This window comes from Lolium rigidum, chromosome 3 (genome assembly GCF_022539505.1).
Source record: "Lolium rigidum isolate FL_2022 chromosome 3, APGP_CSIRO_Lrig_0.1, whole genome shotgun sequence".
NCBI lineage: Eukaryota > Viridiplantae > Streptophyta > Magnoliopsida > Poales > Poaceae > Lolium > Lolium rigidum.
Genome location: NC_061510.1, coordinates 228,883,221 through 228,904,999, shown reverse-complemented (window position 1 = coordinate 228,904,999; position 21,779 = coordinate 228,883,221). Strand labels below are relative to the sequence as shown.

Sequence of the window (21,779 nt, the reverse complement as noted above, 5' to 3'; positions counted from 1 at the left end):
CGACCAAGAACGAAGTTTGCCATCACCAATTATGATTTCTCATGCACCTTTACTTGTGATTACCTTATACTTGTTTCAATATAAGTTATAAGAGGTTGTTTACTATAATGTCCTGTGTGAATGAATATGATGTTTCTTGTCCGTATTTTGGTTATCGACTCTTCACTCCATAAACATGTGGTCATTTCTATTGAGTTCAGTTTCGCTTGGGGACAAGCGAAGTCTAAGCTTGAGGGGAGTTGATACGTCCAATTTGCATCACTATTTTATATCATAATTTGCTGTTATTCATTGATATATTTCATATTGGGACACAATACTTATGTTATTTCATCTATTTTGCATGTTTCATCATTATTGGAGGATCGAACACCGGAGCCGAGATTCCGCTGGAAAAAGCACCGTCGAACGCAATATTTCGGAAGATCAACTGTGGAAGGAAATTATACCAAAAATCCTATTTTTCAAGATGACGAAGGAAGCCGGAAGGAGGAGCCGGGAGGAGCCGGGGTGGGCCCACACCCTAGGGCGGTGCGGCCCGAGCCCCGGCCGCGCCGCCATGTGGTGTGAGGGGCCCACGACCCCTTTCGCCTCCTTTTCTTCGCCAAACCCTTCGTCCCGAAGACCTAAGCCAGAGGGGATACCTCACGAAGAGTTACAGCCGCCTCGCGGGGCGGAGAACACCGGAGAGAAAAGAGCTCTCCGGCGGGCGAGGAATCCGCCGGGGAAATTCCCTCGGGAGGGGAAATCGACGCCATCGTCACCGACATCGAGCTGGACATCATCACCATCACCATCATCATCATCTCCACCATCATCACCGCCGTCATCACCGCTGGACACCGTCACCGCCGTAGCAATTTGGGTTTGATCTTGATTGTTTGATAGGGGAAACTCTCCCGGTATCGATCTATACTTGTTGTTGATGCTATTGAGTGAAACCATTGAACCAAGTTTATGTTCAGATTGTTATTCATCATCATATCACCTCTGATCATGTTCCATATGATGTCTCGTGAGTAGTTCGTTTAGTTCTTGAGGACATGGGTGAAGTCTAAATGTTAGTAGTGAACTATGGTTGAGTAATATTCAATGGTGTGATATTTAAGTTGTGGTGTTATTCTTCTAGTGGTGTCATGTGAACGTCGACTACATGACACTTCACCATTTATGGGCCTAGGGGAATGCATCTTGTATTCGTTTGCTAATTGCGGGGTTGCCGGAGTGACGAAACCTAAACCCCCGTTGGTATATCGATGCGGGAGGGATCGCAGGATCTCGAGTTTAAGGCTGTGGTTAGATTTATTCTTAATTACTTTCTTGTAGTTGCGGATGCTTGCAAGGGGTATAATCACAAGTATGTATTTAGTCCTAGGAAGGGCGGTACATTAGCATAGGTTCACCCACACAACACTTATCATAACAATGAAGATTATTTAGCCATATGTAGCGAAAGCACTAGACTAAAATCCCATGTGTCCTCGAGAACGTTTGGTCATTATAAGTAAACAAACCGGCTTGTCCTTTGTGCTAAAAAGGATTGGGCCACTCGCTGCAATTGTTACTCTCGCACTTTACATACTCGTACTTTATTCAACTGTTACATCAAAACCCCCGAATACTTGTCTGTGAGCATTTACAGTGAATCCTTCATCGAAACTGCTTGTCAACACCTTCTGCTCCTCGTTGGGATCGACATTCTTACTTATCGAAGATACTACGATACACCCCCTATACTTGTGGGTCATCAACATGGTATTCTCTATCCATCGGATCCCGACAAACACAACATAGAGTATTACAGATAGATGATCTTGATCATGTTAGGCAGCTAACAAGATCCAACAATGAAGCACAATGAGGAGAAGACAACCATCTAGCTACTGCTATGGACCCATAGTCCAGGGGTGAACTACTCACTCATCACTCCGGAGGCGACCATGGCGGTGTAGAGTCCTCCGGGAGATGAATCCCCTCTCCGGCAGGGTGCCGGAGGAGATCTCCGGAATCCCCCGAGATGGGATCGGCGGCGGCGGCGTCTCGCAAGGTTTTCCGTATCATGGTTTTTCGCCTCGGGGTTTCGCGACGGAGGCTTTAAGTAGGCGGAAGGGCGGAGTCGGGGCCCGACGAGGGGCCCACACCATAGGGCGGCGCGGGCCCCCCTTGGCCGCGCCGCCATGTGGTGTCGCCACCTCGTGGCCCCACTTCGTATGTTCTTCGGTCTTCCGGAAGCTCCGTGGAAAAATAGGCCCCCGGGTCTTCGTTTCGTCCAATTCCGAGAATATTTTGTTACTAGGATTTCGAAACCAAAAACAGCGAGAAAACGGAACCGGCACTTCGGCATCTTGTTAATAGGTTAGTTCCAGAAAATGCACGAATATGACATAAAGTGTGCATAAAACATGTAGGTATCATCAATAATATGGCATAGAACATAAGAAATTATCGATACGTCGGAGACGTATCAGCCGCCATCAACCTTCGACGTGCTTCTTGACTCCTACTGGTTCGATTAAACCTTGGTTTCTTACTAAGGGAAAACTTGCTGATGTGCGCATCACACCTTCCTCTTGGGGTTCCCAACGGACGTGTCATCTACGCGCATCAGCCGTCGCCGATTTATCCCGGCCATCTCCCGCGGTCTCCGGCGACGAGATCGGGCGTTATCGCTCCACTGTTCGATGGTGCACCCATCGGTCCGTATCGATCTGTGATTGGCGGCCTCCTCCGCTCGCCCCCAACCCTACTGCAACTAGGGTTGCGTGGTGTCCGCGGCGATTCGCCATTCGCCGACGCTCCTGGTCGTTGTGGTGATGTCGTGTGCCTCGCAGTGGTGGTGCTCGAGCACCTGTGCTCGGCGACGCCTGGCTTGGCCGCGGCTTGGCGCTGCCGTGCTCGGGTTGTGCCGCCACGGTGACGTCGTGGTGCCTCTGCTCCAGGTACGCCTCCTCTCTGCTCCTCTTTCTCCTCCTCATCTTCTACTTGCTCTAGTCGTCGGCCTTACCCTCCTCGTTGAGGTGCTGGCCATGCTCTAATGCTCGTGTGCCATGCTTGCTGCTGCTTTACTGGCCCTAGTGCCTTGCCTGCTGTTGTGTCGTTGACTGCTGCTATGCTGCACCCCCTGGATGCCATGAACTGCTCTTGCTATTCCTTTCTTGCTACTATCCTTGCTAAGGTCCGCTCCATTGCTTGCTTGATCCCTCTAGTTGTGGCAGTAGCTTGACTATATGTGTAGGCCATTTATATGAGCATCTTGATGACCCACAAGTATAGGGGGTGTATCGTAGTACTTTCGATAAATAAGAGTGTCGAACCCAACGAGGAGAAGAAGGTGTTGACAAGCAGTTTCGATGAAGGATTCACTGTAAATGCTCACAGACAAGTATTCAGGGGGTTTTGATATAGCAGATAAATAAAGTACAAGTAAGTAAAATGCAAGAGTAATAATTGCAGCGAGTGGCCCAATCCTTTTTAGCACAAAGGACAAGCCGGTTTTTTTACTTATGATGACCAAACGTTCTTGAGGACACACGAGATTTTAGTCTAGTGCTTTCGCTTCATATAGTTGATTAATCTTCATTGTTTTGATAAGTGTTGTGTGGGTGAACCTATGCTAATGCACCGCCCTTCCTAGGACTAATACATACTTGTGATTAAACCCCTTGCAAGCATCCGCAAATACAAGAAAGTAATTAAGATAAATCTAACCACGAGCCTTAAACTCGAGATCCTGCTATCCCTCCCGCATCGATATACCAACGGGGGTTCAGAGTTGTCTGTCACTCCGGCAACCCCACAATTAGCAAACGAATACAAGATGCACTCCCCTAGGCCCATAAAGGTGAAGTATCATGTAGTCGACGTTCACATGACACCACTAGAAGAATAACACCACAACTTAAATATCAAACCATTAAATATTACTCAACATAGTTCACTACTAACATTTAGACTTCACCCATGTCCTCAAGAACTAAATGAACTACTCACAAGACATCATATGGAACATGATCATAGGTGATATGATGATGAATAACAATCGGAACATAAACCTTGGTTCAATGGTTTCACTCAATAGCATCAATAACAAGGAGTAATCAATACCGGGAGAGTTTCCCCTATGAAATAATCAAGATTCAACCCTAGATGTTACAGCGGAGACGAGGTGCAGCGGTGGAGATGATGGTGTCGTTGGTGGAGATGATGGTGATGATGATCCCAATGAAGTCCAGCTCGATGGCGGTGATGATGGCGTCGATTTCCCCCTCCGGGAGGGAATTTCCCCGGCGGATTTTAGCCTGCCGGAGAGCTCTTTTCTCTCTGGTGTTTTCCGCCCCGCAGAGGCGGCTGTGTCTATTCTCGATGCCTCCCCCCGCCTTAGGGTTCTCGGGAGATCAAGTACGCAAAGGAGAGATGGCCGAGGGGGTCGTGGGCCCCTCACCACATGGCGGCGCGGCCAGGGTGGGGCCTGCGCCGGCCTATGGGGAGGGCCCATGGTGGCCCTCCTCGGCCTCCCCTTTTGGCTGGCTCCGTCTTCTGCGAAAATAAGATCTTCGGTATGTTTTCCGTCAATTGTTGATCTTCAGAAATACTGTATCCTGACGGTGCTTTTTCCAGATGAATCCCGACTCCGGTGAGTAATTCTCCAATAATCATGAAACATGCAAAATAGGTGAAATAACATAAGTATCATCTCTAAATATGAAATATATCAAGGAATAACAGTAAATTATGATACAAAATAGTGATGCAAAATGGACGTATCAAGTCCCCCCAAGCTTAGATCTCGCTTGTCCCCAAGCGAAACTGAACTCGGTAAACAAGACCACATGTTTATGGAGTGAAGAGTCGATAAATGAAATACGGACAAGAAGCATCACATTAATTAATTCACACAAGACATTCTAGTAAACAACTTCCTCATATAACTCCACTTGAAACAAGTAAAGGGCAATCACAAATAAAGGTGCATAGGAAATCATAATTGGTGATGGCAAACTTCGTTCTTGGTCAAAGAACAATTAATAGGTTGTACTTATCTTTCGAGCAAAGCCCTTTATATTAGAGCTTATATGGCAGCTCTTACATACTCAGTCATAACAATCTCCTCATAATCATTGATAACCTTCAAAGTCATATTCATTCAGATAAAATTTGTACTAAACAAGGAAGAATAAAAGACATGATTAAATAGATCACAATATAAATGGTTGGATCACAACAACTCAATTGCTTGCTTGACATAGAAGGAAATAGGTTTACGGACTCAACATAAAAGTAAAAGATAGGCCCTTCGCAGATGGAAGCAGGGATTAAATCATGTGCTAGAGCTTTTCAAGTTTGAAATCATATAGAGAGCATAAAAGTAAAGTTTTGAGAGGTGTTTGTTGTTGTCAACGAATGGTAGTGGGCACTCTAACCCCCTTGCCAAACAGACTTTCAAAGAGCGGCTCCCATGAAGGACGTTATCTCTACCAGCAAGGTAGATCATCCCCCTTCTCTTTTGTTTACACATGTACTTTAGTTTTATTTATGGATGACACTCCTCCCAACCTTTGCTTTCACAAGCCATGGCTAACCGAATCCTCGGGTGCCTTCCAACATTTCACATACCATGGAGGAGTATCTATTTGCAAAATTAAGTTGCTTACTGATGAATCAGGGCAAAACATGTGAAGAGAATTATTAGTGAAGGTTAATTAATTGGGGCTGGGAGCCCCGTTGCCAGCTCTTTTTGCAAAATTATTGGATAAGCGGATGTGCCACTAGTCCATTGGTGAAAGCTGCCCAACAAGATTGAAAGATGAAACACCACATACTTCCTCATGAGCTATAAAACATTGGCACAAATAAGGAGTAATAAGGTTTTGAATTGTTTAAAGGTAGCACATGAAGTATTTACTTGGAGTGGCACAAAATACCACATAGTAGGTAGTTATGGTGGACACAAATGGCATAGGTTTGGTTTAAGGTTTTGGATGCACGAGAAGTATTCCCCTCTCAGTACAGGTCTTTGGCTAGCAAGGTTGGTTAGCAAGCATAAGAGTTGAGGGAAACAAACAAACATACATGTGATAGGAACAATCATGCATCTTTCTTGTAAGCACAAATAACTTTAACTTCAGAATACTAAACTCATTAGCTAACAAGAAAGAAAGATAATGAAATAACATATCTACATGCATTTCCCTCTTTTCTACTTAAACTTCAAGGTATTGTTTCTATTGACCAATGCTAAGTTTGCCAAAACCAAATAGATTTACTTGATGCTCCCAAAGTGATGTCAATACTAATAACAAGATCAATCATATAACAGAAATTGCAAACTAAAATAAGGTGTGCAAAAAGTAAATGATAAAACTTCTCATTAATATTTCATAACGATAACTCACACCAAGGGATACATAGATAACCAACTAAAGGAGAGATACTTCCACACTTCAAACCATCTTATATGATAACTTCCCTACTCATGATATGACACTACTTGCTAGTAAAAAGGTAAAAGATAGTCATGATGTGATACCGCGGCACTCCCCCCAAGCTTGGAACAAACCAAGGGGGTGCCAATACCAATGATGAATTACTCCTTCGGTGGTGGTGGTGAATTCTTCCCGTCATCAGACTTCCAAGGAAGAGGCTCTCCATCAACAAACGACATCTTGGTCTCAGGAATCCTGAAACTGGCAGCATAGCTTATGTGTTTAAACCTATTTTAATACTCACAGTTTTGATTCTGAACATCATAAAGTTGCGCTTGGAGTTTGTTGGTAGTGTTGTGAAGCGAGAGGATATCGTCCCACAGCTTTGCAGTCTCCTTCTTGTGTCCATCAATAAGTTCGGACACAATCTTGTGGAAGATGTCCACTTCACGTTCAGCCATCTTCTTGTAGGTGAAGACCTCTTGTTCTAGCTTCTCCATCCTGTCCTCCAAACTTCCTTCTCCTTTAGGGCCCCGGACATCTTCAATCTGCAACTCTCCATCTACGAGCAGCAATTCCTTGGGATGCATCTTCAACTCGTTCATATACGGGTTGACGACGTTCTCAAAGAAACTGTCCTTCGGAGTTCCCGACGAAGACATGGTGGCTCTAGATCTGAAAACAATATCTGGCAGAAAACAGCTCGAAACAAAACACGACGAGAAAACAATATACGGACCTCGGGGGATCCGGGGGATTATATAGCAAAAAAATTCACGAGGAAAGTACCAGGTCGAACCCCTGTGGAAAAGGGACTCCGAGGGGAAGTCCTCATAGGGCGGCGCAGCCAGGGTGGGGCTCGCGCCGGCCTATGGGGGCACGCCCTCGTGCGTCTCCTCCGCTCCGATTCGATCTCGTAATTTTTCATATTTTCTAAAAATAGCAGAAACATTGTTCGGAAAGTTAAACGCGAACTTTTTATTACCAGAACTGTTACCTATTCGAAGTCGAACTCTGCAGAACTATCAATTTGATCTTTGATGAAAGCTTCCGGAGTCACCACTTGAATAACATCAATATCTTCATTATAAGAATCTCCAGAAATATAATGCTTGAGTCTTTGTCCATTCACCACTTGTGTGGCATCACCTTTCGGAGAACCAATTTTTATTGCCCCTGAACGATACACCTCCACAATGACATATGGTGCTTCCCATTTTGAGAGTAATTTCCCTGCAAAAAATCTGAGACGAGACCGATACAATAGGACTTTATCTCCAACATTAAATTCTCTTTTAATAATTCTTCTATCATGCCACTTCTTAACTTTCTCCTTAAAAAGTTTAGCATTTTCATAAGCTTCACTTCTCCATTCATCCAAAGAACTCAATTGTAGCAACCTTTTCTTACCGGCAAGTTTAGGATCTTTATTAAGTTCTCTTACAGCCCAATAAGCTTTGTGCTCTAGTTCTAAAGGTAAATGACAAGCTTTTCCATAAATCATTTTATAAGGAGACATACCCATAGGATTTTTATAAGAAGTTCTATAAGCCCATAGTGCTTCCTTCAACTTACTAGCCCAATTTTTTCTAGATTTATTAATGGTCTTTTCCAAAATAGATTTAATTTCTCTATTTGATAATTCTACTTGCCCACTAGTTTGAGGATGATAAGCGGAAGCAATCCTATGATTAATACCATATTTAGCAAGAGTTTTTCTAAAACCACCATGAATAAAATGAGAACCTCCATCAGTCATAAGATATCTAGGTACTCCAAACCTAGGAAAAATAACATCTAAAAGCATTCTTAAAGAGGTCTCACCATCAGCACTTTTCGTGGGTATGGCTTCCACCCATTTAGTAACATAATCAACAGCAACAAGTATATGAGTGTTACCTTCTGAAGAAGGGAAAGGACCCATGAAGTCAAATCCCCAACAATCAAATGGTTCAATAACAAGAGTATAATTCGTAGGCATTTCATTGCGTCTAGAGATATTACCAACCCTTTGACATTCATCACAAGATAAAATAAACTTTCTTGCATCTTTAAAGAGAGTTGGCCAATAAAAACCTGATCGTAGAACCTTTTGTGCGGTTCTATCTCCGCGTGATGTCCTCCATAAACACTTCCATGACACTTACTCAATATCTCTTGTTGTTCATATTCAGGGACACATCTTCGCATAACACCATCCACTCCTTCTTTATACAAGTGTGGGTCATCCCAAAAATAATGCCTCAAGTCATAAAAGAACTTCCTCCTTTGCTGGGCTGAAAAGGTTGGAGGCAAGTACTTGGAGACAATAAAGTTAGCATAATCAGCATTCCAAGGACTATCTCGCGAGCTCACCTTTATTACAACCAACTGTTCATTTGGAAAACTATCATTAACAGGAACATGATCATAAGCGATATTTTCCAATCTAGACAAATTATCAGCAACAGGATTATCGGCACCTTTCCTATCTACAATATGTAAATCAAATTTCTCCTATAAATATTGCAAGACTACCCAGCCATCTAGGGGGTCTGAGAGGGGCAAAACAATCTGGTTCGTTCGTTTCACCAGCCACAATCCCACTTTTCGCCACAGCCGTCGGATGCGGTAACATTTTTCTCACCTTCTGCTTGTCTGATTAGGTCCATGACGAATGGGACCTAGCGTGTGTGGGGACGGCGAGCAGAGACAACGAGGCCGCTCGTTCACGTCGCCTTTCTTCCCTCGTTTTCCTGTGCGGGCGTGCGGTGGGTGAAAACCCTAGATCAGGGCGTGGTGAAAAGGTTCCCCAATCCGGTGCTCTCCTTTCCTCCCCAATCCTGTTTCTCCTTCCCAACGGCGACCTCTCTCCTGATCCCAATGGTGGCACGCCGCCTCTCCCAGAAATGGAGCCGGACGGGGACGACCGAGGTGGCAGGCCGGAAGAGGAGATGCAGGAGAGCGCACGAAGGTGGGCGATAGCGCGGAGAGTGGTGGTGACGCGAGCGCCGCCTTGAGGAGCTCTTCCACAGACGGCGGGGCTTGATGAGGATGGGAGGAGTCCTGGCGGCCATGGATGAGAGGAAGGATGCGTGGAGTTCAGGGATGGAGCGTCGGCCGTCCCCCGTCGACCGGGTCGGCGGCGAGTAGGCGCTACGCGCGCCATCGATTTCGTCCAGCGGCGGAGAGAGGAAGCAAACGAGCGGCGACGGCTGGTGCGCGCGCCCTCGATTTCGTCCTCGGCACAGGCCTGAGGTTCGTCTTGCTTCTCCCTCCTCTCGTTCTCTGTCTCTTCCTCTCCGTCTATCTCTCAATCTCTTTTCTCTCCCCCGATCCGCCAGCCGCCGCTGCTCTTCTCCCTGTCCGACTCCCTGTGACCGCCGGCCGTGGCTTGGGTCGCCGCAGACTCTCACTTGGACGGTGGACCCCGACCACGGAGCTTGCTCCTGGATGGGATTGAGCTGCGCAAGGCTGGTAGCAGGATCCGGAGCCGCGCGGGACACCAGGGAGTCGTGCGACGCGTAAGGTCAACAATCTATCTTCTCACGGCTTGAACTGATGGATGGTGCTAATTTGATGTTGCCTGCCATAATTTATGAAGGTGTCTTCAGGATCGATGGTTCATCTACCGCAAGAAAATACGCAGATCGGTGCTTCGGTGGTGCTTCAGACAAGATGACATGAAAAGTCCTACTAATCAGAGTTCAGATATTTTTTAATCCCTCTATTAATGCTCTGGTGCGTGGTTCTCATCGAATCTTCAGGTTTCCATCTACTTGCAGGCAAACAAATTGGCAGAACTGCAGAAGCAGCTAAATTGGTCGGATCTAAAAAAAAGACTTCTTCCTTGGGTTTTACTTTGGACATATGTACGTTGGCATCTCCATCTTTGTTTTATTCATCGGTTTGATCCACATGGTGGTGTTTGCATCATTGCTTAAGTTCTGGCCATGCATTTGTGCGTACATTATGATCAAATAGCTAACATAAATCAGATTGTTTGCTAAAGTTAATTACTTGGAGGGGGCTCTATTAATCCCTACTTCCTAATAGATGTCTAAAATTTTGCATAGTCTTGATTTCTTATTAAACTTATAACCCTTACTTTTCAATAGCTGACAAAATAAGCATGTCTGTTGCTTTGGTCTTTTCCTTTGCAGACCCGGCTGTTTATTTAGTAGTGTGTCTGATAGTGAGTTTTTTCCATTCTCAGTGCAGGTGTGAAAAAATTATTTTGTATTGCATTGGGTGTATATGCTGACTCCAACTCAAATCTGTAATCTCAAGGATGAATAGAGATGCAGTGAGAGAAAAAGTTCGTTTTGATTTCAGAATAGGTTTATATATTTTCCTCTTTTCATTTAAACCTACAACTTTATATATGGTCTGACAAATAATGTATGTGTCCGGTTCCAAATTCAGCTATCTAGCATTACTGCGACAGCCAAGAGCATGGGTGGAAGCAAGTCCATAAGTTGCTGCTATTTACAAAAGTCTTCATCTAATTCTTGTGATTTCTGCGCTTTACAGAAGTCAGAGCTACCGGGCCTGGAGAAATTCGCCGCGGTGCGCCAAGACCACCTTCGTCTCCGTCTACTTCTCAAACCTCATCCGGAAGGTTCACCCTTCTTCCTTTGTGTGTGGTTAATGAGAATGGAAATGCGTGTTTTTGGCGCTTTGATATGATCGATTTGCTTGTACCTGTGTTGTGTGTACTCTAATTGGGCTGATTTTCCCTGTAACATATAGTGATTCCGTGAACTTTTTGTTCCATCGTATTCTGTGCCCAGTCAGATCACTCTCTGAATTTGCGTACTGATTCACATCTATTTTGCCTTTGATTGGTGTCTAGGTAGTTTTCAGTAGAAAGTTCAAAGGAGTGTGCAAATTCTCCAATAATTTTATGGTGCGCTTACTTAAGCTGAAACATTTACTAATCTTGGTTCAGATCTATTTTGCATTTGCTTGACTAAAACTTGTGCTTCATGCATTGAAGAAGCACTACAGTTTTTGTTTTTCGCTTGATTCTTCCGAATGGACCCTACAAGGATTCCACGAATCAAATATAAGGATCCAAAGGACAAGTTAAATGCCACCTATGTAGAGCTTATGGATTTCCTGCATTGTAGCTCAGAGCAAATGTCCTAAACCAACACTCAATTTTCATTTATATCGGTAGCTCGGCTGGACACGGCAGCGGCGGTGGTAGGCACGACGGCGTTGGGGCCGGCCCATGCGTGAACGCGGAGTAGCAGCAAGCTCTAGGTGCGAGCTCGTCCGTTGTACTTCGTTTCTGGAGGCGTTGGAGCGGAGCGCGCCTGGCTGAACAATGGTGCTCCCCTGCCGTCTCCCTCCGTTGGAGCTGCTGGTACTGGTATTCCTCCCCTCTCTCCTATACTCCCTGCACGCCTCATGTCATCTCTCCTCACATGTTGTACTGCAGTCTGTAGCAACTCCTGAGAGGAGACCAGATTCATGATGGATGGCTTTGGTATGATGCTAGCTTGGGAGATCCCACTCTATCGGATCAACAAATTACCATGGTGAGTAATTATAGACATATATATGACAGATTAGCCCTATGTCTGCTTCAATTTTGAACTGATTTGGTGCGCTGAATATTACAGGAGAGCATAGTGAAAGAAAGAGGAGATAGGATGGAGTCATTGAGGCCATGAAGTTGTGATGGGTAGACATGTAAGTTTACCAATGATATGGTTGAATACTAGGTCTATTTTTCTCTTGAGTATTCATATGTTAAATAACCCCATAGGTGAATGGCTGACCAACTTTTGGCAAAGATGCATATGTGTGGTTTTGATCTCGTGTTCCCTTTGGCTTGTGATCATTTATGTGTATATTTATTTTGCTGCAGGTGGCAGAAAATAAAAAACAATGTTAAATAGCTATTTGGAATGCAAGGTTAGTATTGTCTCGCTCTACAAGATAATCTCTGTGTTCTGAGATAAACTTGAGTAATTTTTGTGATGTATGAATCACGACAGATGAAAATCGAGGACACGTCGATGCAACTTCCGGAGTATCTTGTTGATGAAGTTTTCATAACGTGGTTAGTTATTGGTTATATGAACATATAGCTTTTTTGTTGGGATATTCATATATGCATAACTGGAGAGGAACTATTCATTTGCCACTGTAACTTACCTATTGCTTGAAAGACAATCTCTCTTCTTTGCTTACTAGGAAGATGATACATTTCAGAACTTCCATAGCAAGAAGTGGTCAACAACCACGACATGCAGCCTTTTCTATGCCAAGGTCTGGTTCAATTGTTATTTGAGGTTCTTTATATCCTCATCATATTTCATGTACATCTATTAATTAGTGCTCGAAGGAGACTGGGAGGTGTTTCACTATTATGAAATCTTTTATCATCGTGTTTGTTTATTGAACTATCTTTCAAGCATGCTCGATGCATTTAAACCTGTTGGTGCTTTCTCACAACCAGATGTGATAGATTTTGTACAACTATTTATTCGATAGGCTTGCTTCTGAGTATGTTGATCAATTCCGGAGCATTAAGATTTCAGAAAAAAAATCACTTCGTATTATAGTGCATGTGCTCCTTGGCTCCAAGTTCAATTGGGGAGCCAAGACAAGTTGTTTATTTATTAATAGAGTTTCAGTACTTTGTATGTATAAATTTGACAAGAAAAGTTCTTATTTTATTTTAAAGTTGCCTCCCAGATGATAGTTTATAGCTTACTGGTTCATAAGGAACCATCAAGCATATTTGCCTTGTATTCATATTTCTGACGGTTGATGTTTTTTTGAGAGAGAGACGCTTGGATGGTTGGTGTTGTAGCAGCTTGATTTTGTTGACACTGAAGCTATAGGTTTCATTTCCGAATTTGAACAAATCACCACAGTGAATGGATATTATTTTTTACAGTGCAGCTTCTCTGTATGTTATTATTGGCATGATTAGGAAAACTCGCATTGCAAAAAATCATAAACGATCCGAAACGCGGCACTCGTTTTTTGTCCCGCTTCTGCGCCATCCTATCATAATTTGGGAATTGCCGAGACCTGTCATATTTTGCGGTTCCGGACTTCCGAGACGGGAACCCCGATGCCGTGTGCTCCCCGCTGACCAATGCAAAGAAAAATGGGAAAGACTTGGTGGTAATCGATCGAATACATTCCTTTTTAGTTACCTCGACCATATATGAGCACTTATGGTTTTGTTAGTTTCTTAGGCATCTTGAAATCTTTCTGGAGATGAGAGCAAGTAAATAAAGTTGCATATGTCTCTTTCTTGCTTTGAAACTTTAGCTACACTAGGTCGATTCTTATTATCTAAAGAGACACTGACCAATGAGTGTAGAATGAAAACTTTGAAATGTCAAGTCCTCCTACAGATCCTGTATATGCAAAGGGAAAAGTACAATGACGTTAAGTGGGTATTATGGATGAGCCAACAGTGATTTTTCAGCCCGTGCCCCTTCCTCTTTGGATCTTTTTATACTTTTACATTTCAATCTAAAATACAATTACATAATGATAACTAAGCACACGATTATCTGTTTCTTAAGATAACCAGAGTAATGCAATTAAGTCTTGAAGTATTATGGCTTTAAACAATTCAAATTTTATATCAACGTGGCAGTAAAACATGTTTTTAACTATCTATTTATGTTATTGTGACTAATCTCATTTCTTACCTGATTTGTTATTTCCTTATCTTCTTTCTTTGTTTCTAGGTTGTTACTTTGATCAATCTTGATGTAACAAGTTCGGTCGCCTGGTCGTCTATCCACCAGAGGTGAGAGAATCTAGATCGAACGAGGTCCTCAATCCTGGCCTCGCTCCTCGCTCCTCCTCTCCTCTCCAATGGCAGCCTCTCCTCTCTCCCCCTCGACTGGATGCGGGCCGCCGGTCGCGGGCGTCGCCGTGCGAAGAGCAGGTGGAGCAGGTGGGAGCATGTTATCTATGTGAGGTCTCCTCTCACTCTCAGGTAGTACAAGGATACTTTATTTGGTAGCATCATGTGTATTTTCCTTGTGCATATCATTCTATGTTTCACTGCCAATGCATATTCTTATTTTAGTCATCTGTAACATTCTTCCTTTTCTTATAATTGATTTGGTTTTCCACATTCTTTGCTGCAATTTTTCATAGATACACATGGAGGTACCAAGAAAAGCTTTTGATATGCGCATGAACCTCATTTTTATCCGCGCTCCCTTCTAAGGAGTCCCTGAGCTCGGAACAAAATGAAGGAATGAAAAGGTAACCAGCAACGGAATTTATCCGCATCTATCATCTCTCTAAACCAATGTGATCCAGCCTAACGTTTGTTCTTTGTAAGTAGTTGCATATATCTTGTGCCTTCCAGTGTTTTGCTTCTACATGATTTTTGCTTGACATAGTTCCTCTCGTTCTTCTTTTCTTTTGTACTCATGGAAGCATGGCCGCTGACTTTCGTAACGCTCGTAGAGTTGTGGTTGGTAACATCGCAGAAAGGTATAAGTCATCTCTCCCGCGTTGAATTTATTTGTAATTGTGCAGCTGGTGCTACAGTGATAATTATGATTTAAGTTTCTGGATGCGTAGTTCAAAATTTAGTAATAGTAGCGACAATGAGGATGTTGCCTATATATTCTTACATTCAGCTGCAAAAAGAATTACTTGGTCCTTTTGGTAAAACAGTGTATTAATGGCTTTTTTATGTTATTTCTTTTTTGCGGGGTCGTATGTTACTTTAAGTGGGGTGTAAATATTGCAATTCTACAACAAGGTAATGTCAGCTCGTGTAACAATTAACTGGTGGTCTTGACCTCACTGCCCTCCCCGTGGCCATGGATGGGGATGGTGCCCTCCACCTCATGCCCTCCCCGTGGCCTCTCGCGCTAGATTGGTGCCGATCAATTGACCCGTGGCATCCATTATGCCGCAAGGAGATCCCTCTCTCATGACTCATCTAATCTCATGTTATCACTATGTGAAAAGGTAATAGATTGAATCTTCTCGCCTAGTGTCTAATTTACATGAGTTGTAGTAGCCATGTGGCAGCCTCCAAATCTAGCATGGACTGGAGTTAAAGTAGTGGATTTTTATATTTGCATTGCGATGCTAGATGAATAAGATTGACTCGTGTCTTTATTATTCCCTGTGATATGAGACAATATGCTCAATTATTGCTAATTTAGAAAGTGCAATTCTTCTTTTATTTATAAGAATATGGTGACTAAAACATAGGCCTGGATAAATAAATGTGAGGTCTTCATTATTTTTCTTTATCCTCTCGAATCGCTGCAATTTTTTTAAAGATGCTTAGGCTACATGTACTCTAATTCCAGATAGTGAGTTTTCTCAGTATTTTCTTTTTAAAAATGATGAGAAGAACTAATATTATCTGCGTTACAATATAGGTTCCATCGGGAAATTTAGTTCATAGTGAATGTGATGTTTCACTATTCTGCTGCTCCCAAGCATCAGGTGTTCTGCTTATTCTGTACTCTTTGTCTTTAGAGATAAGGAGATTGTGGTAGCTGCAGCTGAAGAGGAGTAAAGGGATATTCAAAAACTTGAGTAAGCCATATATTTGAAGGTATATTGTTTCCACTTTCTTCTATCCTTTTGTTCCTGGTCTGATTTGCTAGGAGTTTTTTATCGAGGCATTTCCAAAAAAAAATTAACTAGATATTATTGGAAGGATCGGTACGGCCTCGGACATCATACTTGTCCAGTGCCATGTAATAATCTGTATAGTTGGGAAATTCATGTTTCATATTTATTGCACTAAATCTTCCATGTTCTCCTTGTATTCATTATTGGTAGCAAGTTACAAAAATTTCAGCTTTGTTGACATTGACAAGGGGATGTGGACCTGCAGGTCTCCACGAATGATGAGTCCGCCATGAGAGAGAGAGAGGTTTCATGTTTTGGTATCATTCTGTCCCCTTGACCTCTCCCAAGTCCTTTTTTTCATATTTTTCATCGTTCCGTCAATGCTGCTAATTCTGTGGTGGATTTGGCTTCAATATTTTTTTATTTATCCTACTACCTTATTATCACTTAACTATTGTAATAATTGGAAGTCTGCTTATGTTTTATCATGTAATTGAGAGCATAGTTTTGGCGTATCTCTGAATTCATTAATATTTCAGCGAAGGCTTATTCAAATGGCCTGGCCTCTGATTTCGGTACTGATAAAAAATTTGTATTCTCTGCATTTAAATATATGCTTTGGGCTGACTAAAGAAATGAATATGCTAGGAACTTATGAAGCTGGAATAATTATGCTTGTACCTGTGCTTCTACCACGACCATTTGCCTGCCTACTTTCTGTTCTTATTTTTTGTTCAACTGAATCCTGTTGAGTAACATGGTACCCTTCTACGTACACATATATCTTACTTGATTGGATTGCGGTGAAAGAATTATTGTGTAGTTCTTAGAGAATTAATGTATTACTTAAATTCACCGGTGCATTTTAGTAAATTGTGCATATCTTGATCGTTGTTGTTGCAATTTGCTTGGTGAGAAAAGATAGATAATATGGGGCGTTTATATGCTTGCCCGACATGCACACCGATGTATGGTGCAGATGACTAGCAGTATGCACACCAATGTGCCTCTTTCTATTGTTTTTTATAAAATAGATTTATCCTTAAAAGGAACAAATATGGTACTTTGTTTCTCTCTATTGTAGTAAATTTATATATAAAAATTGCAAAAAGTTCAGTTGGTATTAAAATTTGCATTTTTAGTTTTTAGAAATTAATTGAATATGAGGCCAGCTACTCGTATGCGTCCAATCTATATTTATTATGGGGGTCTTTCATTTTGCTTCGATGGCTTCTTTGCCGCCTAATAGAAATAATATCTTTGTTGTTGTTTCTTGGCTGAACTTTCCCATATCATGAAGTTGAGCTTTTCCGAAAGATAGTGTTTGCGTGGCAATTTTTCATGTGTTGGCTATAAATTGGTTCAACTCTTCCCTATGTCATTGCGGCTCTGAAGTGATTTTGTTACTATGGACCATGTGCAGGTCGAACATGCTGTTTGGGTGTGAGCGCTTCAGGTTTTATGCAGTGAGGAGTTGGACACTGGAATTTCAATTTTGATTATGTGATGACCTGATGACCTGGTTGGACCCTAGAGACTCAAGTTTACTCTGATGACAAATACAAGGGCTAAGGTAGCTTGAGGTAAATCAACTCGAAGCTTTGATTCCTCTACATGTGTTCCGACTACATGAAAACTAATACTCCCTCCGTTCTTTTTAATTGACTCGGATTCGGTATAAGTTTGTACTAAATTCGAGTCAATTAAAAAGGAACGGATGGAGTACATGACATTTAAGATCTTCCATTGCTAAAGCCTATTCGAACCACTTGGTGAGCTCATTGTTGACAACAAGGCTATGTAGTACTTTGAAAACGGAGCCACATTTTGCAAGTTTCGGTGACTCTTCAGAGTTCTTCATTGATCCTGGTGGCACATCGATAGCCTGAAATTTATCCTCTTGGCAAGAACATGAGCAACCATCCTTACTCGTCGAATTCTTGCGGAGCAATGTCGCCAAGGTAACCATTCACACATAACCATTCACACATGTTGCTTTTTAGAGAGCTTGATTATTACAAGGTGGGAATTCATTGATTCTGATCCATGATATGCAGAGCCCTATTGTACTATTTGTCTTGCTTGTTCTCTTCGCATTTATATTCTACGAAGAAGCCACACTGCTGATCCATGAATTATATATGATACATGTGCATAATTCTATGGTTCTGAGAATTGCTATTTTGGCTATACAGGACTATGTCCGGTGGTCTCACCCTTGTGTTATGTTCTTTTCGCCCCTTAGATGATTATTTTGCTCATACTGAGTTATGTGGTTTTTCCGTGTTGGGTTGGTTGGTTTGTCCTTTCTTATTATAATGAGAAACAAGTCTTACAGGAGCATGGAGGATTACTGGTCAGTGTAATTGGACTACCTGGGCATCAAGGCGTCAAGTATAGATGTGCAGAGAAAGAGGAAGAGCACATCCTTGAGCAGTAGTTCAGTTGATGCCCGGTATGTCTATTTATGTCGGGATAATAAAGCTTTGTTGTAAGGAATTTGGACGGTGCTTGGTGGATTTGAAATGGTGGAAGGAGAAACGAAGCCGAGGCCATGTGCCCATGTCAAAATGTACAGCCGAATATCGAGGTTTATTTTCTTTCGTTCTTGGAGGTGCTTTTGCTTTTTCTCGTGAAATACTACCGAACCCGTGTTTCCCCTTTACAACCAATTCTTAGTATTGAACTACTTATTTTGCTATCTGGTCCAATGACATTTTATTCACTATTCATTCGGAGAAGATATGCCGTTGGTTGGGGTGACACAACGGCATGTGTTGCAGCTCGATAAGTCGGCCCAACCAGTGTCATGCTCCCCGAGTAATACTGCTTTTATGCTTCTCTTTTGAATTTCATAAATTTTATAGATGTATGCTTGTACCGAAAGGTAGGATTTTGATACAAAACTAAACCTTTATTAGGAAACCCCTTGGATAAATAGGTAATCTTGATGGAGAAACTATTCCCACCCAGGCTATTATCATTTTGTTTTGTGCAAACGGAGATCCAACACTAGAAATATTCTTGATATGGTCAAGGTTCTGTTCTCTGTAGATGAGGAAAATCTTTTGAATCACCATAATTGATATATATTCCCATTTTAATAGCATAATGCTTAGTCATATTGGTTGCCTATACTTGCTATGTATTAACCGGTTAGTTAAATAACTCTGATGACATCTCTGCTCTATGGGAATAAAACAGAATCGTAGGAGTTGGCTCTCACATGAAACCAATAAAAAGAGTATTTAGTTTAGTTTTTTTTTTGTCTTGTTTGCTTACTGGAACAAGCATCATATTATTGATTTATGCCTTGTTTGCTTCAGGCCTTCAACTTACCCATATGTAGCTTTAGGTTCAAGTTGGGAATGGAACAATACTCGTTTCAATACCATGGTGAGCAGCCTCGTGATATTTTGTATTATCTACTAGGTTTACTCATGAAGTGTACATGTACAAATCTGAGCTGAGCTATTTTTCTGAACTCCATCAGCTTGCCTACGGGGATTGTATGATTCAAATAAATTTTTATGGTTACCCGTTTAGAATTTTGTTGTTGTTGGCTACCCATTTCTATGATTGCTTTGTGTTTAGTTTCTTATCTGTATATCTGTTCTGCAGATTACTTTAGTGGCCTTGTTCAAAAAAGATAGTAGAAAGATAGTATCAAGCACCAAGATACTGCATCCTGCCACAGTTCGCCGTCTCGCCGCTCCATGATTATTTGACTCAGTTGTGGCAAATGAAGCAAATGAGTTTTCCATGTATTCTTATTTGTAGCAAAGTATAAGGGCAATAATTTTTTCAGATGGCTTATTAACATTTGTGAAATAGTGGAGATGTTGCTTGTTCCTTCACCGTACCACATGCTTCAAAGGGTGGAGCATGTTACCATCCTCAATCCATGAGTGTGCTAAGCATTCGGTGCGTCATGCTGATTCCATGTGTATGTGACAAGCCGAAAAATATGCTAGAAATGTTGAACCATTTAAACTTGTCGGAAGCATGCGCTCCAAGAGCTATGGAGTTATGAAGTTTCTCCTTCCCATGAGTATTCTATGATCTATGTTCATCCTCTGAATCTGGTTGATCGTCCGTCAAGCGGAAGGAGTGTGGTGATGCAAGATGAATAATTTTATATCATTCCGCTTAGGAGATTTCATTATTTTTTCTAGGGGACGCTTTGATCTCAATCCATTTCTTATATGGAGCTGCTTTGATCTCAATCCTTCTTATATGGAGCCGGTATGAAAATTGGACCATCATCCCAAGTGGCGTTAGGGACATTTTTTCTATTTCCTTGCATTATTGGTTATAGTATATGCCTCGAAAATTAATAACCACCACTAATTTATTTACCTCTATTACAAAATAATTAGAATTCTCCTCTCAAGACAACGGAGAACAAGGAGCCGATTATCCCAATCATTTTAGGACCAACCCTCGTATATGCGTAAGTGACACACCCTTTCTAATTCCATATCGAGATTCTAGCACTCAGCTTGGCACTCAGCTACACGAATATGTTTCAAATAGGCACTCACCTGCACGAATACTGCTCAAATGAGTAATTTGGGAATTGATCTTACATTCAACAGAAGTGCGATTCATTTCCAAAGGGAATGCGATGCTTTGTCATGCTGTAACTCATGATTTTCCTATGTAATATATGCAGGTTTCAATCTCAAGTCATTCCATAATTTTACATCAAGTTCCTGTAGGACACGTTGGGGTAGGAGGTGCTCTTTTGAAAACCAACACTGCAGGTAGTTTTTTGTTCAAATGTTTCTTGGCTTTATTTTCTGTTTGATTGCCTTTTCATCTGAAGTTGTCATTTATTATTATTACCCAGTTTGAGCCACTACAGGTTACACTCTGTAATACCCTTTTTTAACGTATGATACCTAAATTCCTGATGATTTGTTTTTTGCTTCCTCTGAAATCCGCTACTGCTCATCCGTAAATTATGAGGTTGTTTAACTGTTTCAATCAATCTATTGTGTTGGTAGCTCAGCCTTGATGGTTCGGATCAAGTACACAACAACTTCGAGTGTTGCGACTATTAAGACATCAGCTTGCACAATTTATTATTGATGCTCTCAGTAGGAGATAAAAGAAATTAAGTCTCATGTCTGTAGGAGATAAAAGAAAGATTTTGCCTATATGGAATTAACCATCATTCTTCCTCATTCCACTTCTGTTACGGGGAAGCCTGTATTTAGGCTCACCTGAAAGTACACAATCCAGCATATTAGGCCATCCAAGAAGCTCATCGGATCGATTAAAACATGTTATGTTGAGGTTAGCTCGAGTACAACGGTGGACTAAATCTAAAAAAATCAAAACATTAACTAACAAGTAGGGATGATCCAGTACAAGTAATGAAATATGGGTCTCAAGCTAGAAACTTAGCGCTTCCACAATTATATCTCCCAATTAAACCATGTTAGTAACCTCTAGAAGACGACTAAAATGTTATTGTTGTCTTGTTCATACCGCAACAATTTTTTGGCTTGATACTCGCTTACATGAGCCTAAGATTTCCATTCTTTCAAATCCTCTCTTCTAATGATCCTCACATCCTGTGGTGGTCACTGAAACCGACTCTCCACCGATAATATGATTTTAATTCGGTTGAATTGGCTTTGATCCATCCAGACCATATTACTTTTTATATTATGTCTCCAGACAACATTACTTTTTCAAAGCGATTATTTAGTAAGAATAATGCACTTGGCTCCATGTTTCTTGCGGCCATATTTCTGCATAGGAACTTTGGAT

The 21,779-nt window shown here is 41.9% G+C and overlaps 1 protein-coding gene across 5 annotated transcripts; it reads left to right on the top strand.

The window, feature by feature from the left end:
- Positions 1–16,291: 16,291 nt before the first annotated feature.
- On the top strand, positions 16,292–19,855 carry LOC124699058. Of its 5 annotated transcripts, none has more exons than XR_007001242.1 (5): positions 16,292–16,315; positions 17,422–17,454; positions 18,972–19,036; positions 19,325–19,394; positions 19,620–19,855. XR_007001242.1 is itself a non-coding variant. In XM_047231432.1 (5 exons), the coding sequence occupies exons 1-5, from the start codon at positions 16,634–16,636 to the stop codon at positions 19,649–19,651; spliced, it is 306 nt and encodes a 101-aa protein (XP_047087388.1). In that variant the 5' UTR covers positions 16,596–16,633; the 3' UTR covers positions 19,652–19,855. The 5 variants fall into 5 exon arrangements, 2 of the variants coding, with proteins under 2 accessions (XP_047087388.1, XP_047087387.1); XR_007001244.1 differs by lacking the exon at positions 16,292–16,315 and adding an exon at positions 16,553–16,573; XR_007001243.1 differs by lacking the exon at positions 16,292–16,315 and adding an exon at positions 16,596–16,758.
- The last annotated feature ends 1,924 nt before the right edge of the window (positions 19,856–21,779 follow it).

Bases quoted from the DNA above. Each gene is read 5' to 3' on its own strand.
- LOC124699058 (XM_047231431.1), top strand. From the start codon at position 16,634: ATGAATATGCTAGGAACTTATGAAGCTGGAATAATTATGCTTGTACCT. The intron at 16,746-17,421 runs GTTGAGTAACAT...GACCATGTGCAG, and splicing joins TTTTTGTTCAACTGAATCCT to GTCGAACATGCTGTTTGGGT. The intron at 19,037-19,324 runs GTTCTGTTCTCT...TGTTTGCTTCAG, and splicing joins ATATTCTTGATATGGTCAAG to GCCTTCAACTTACCCATATG.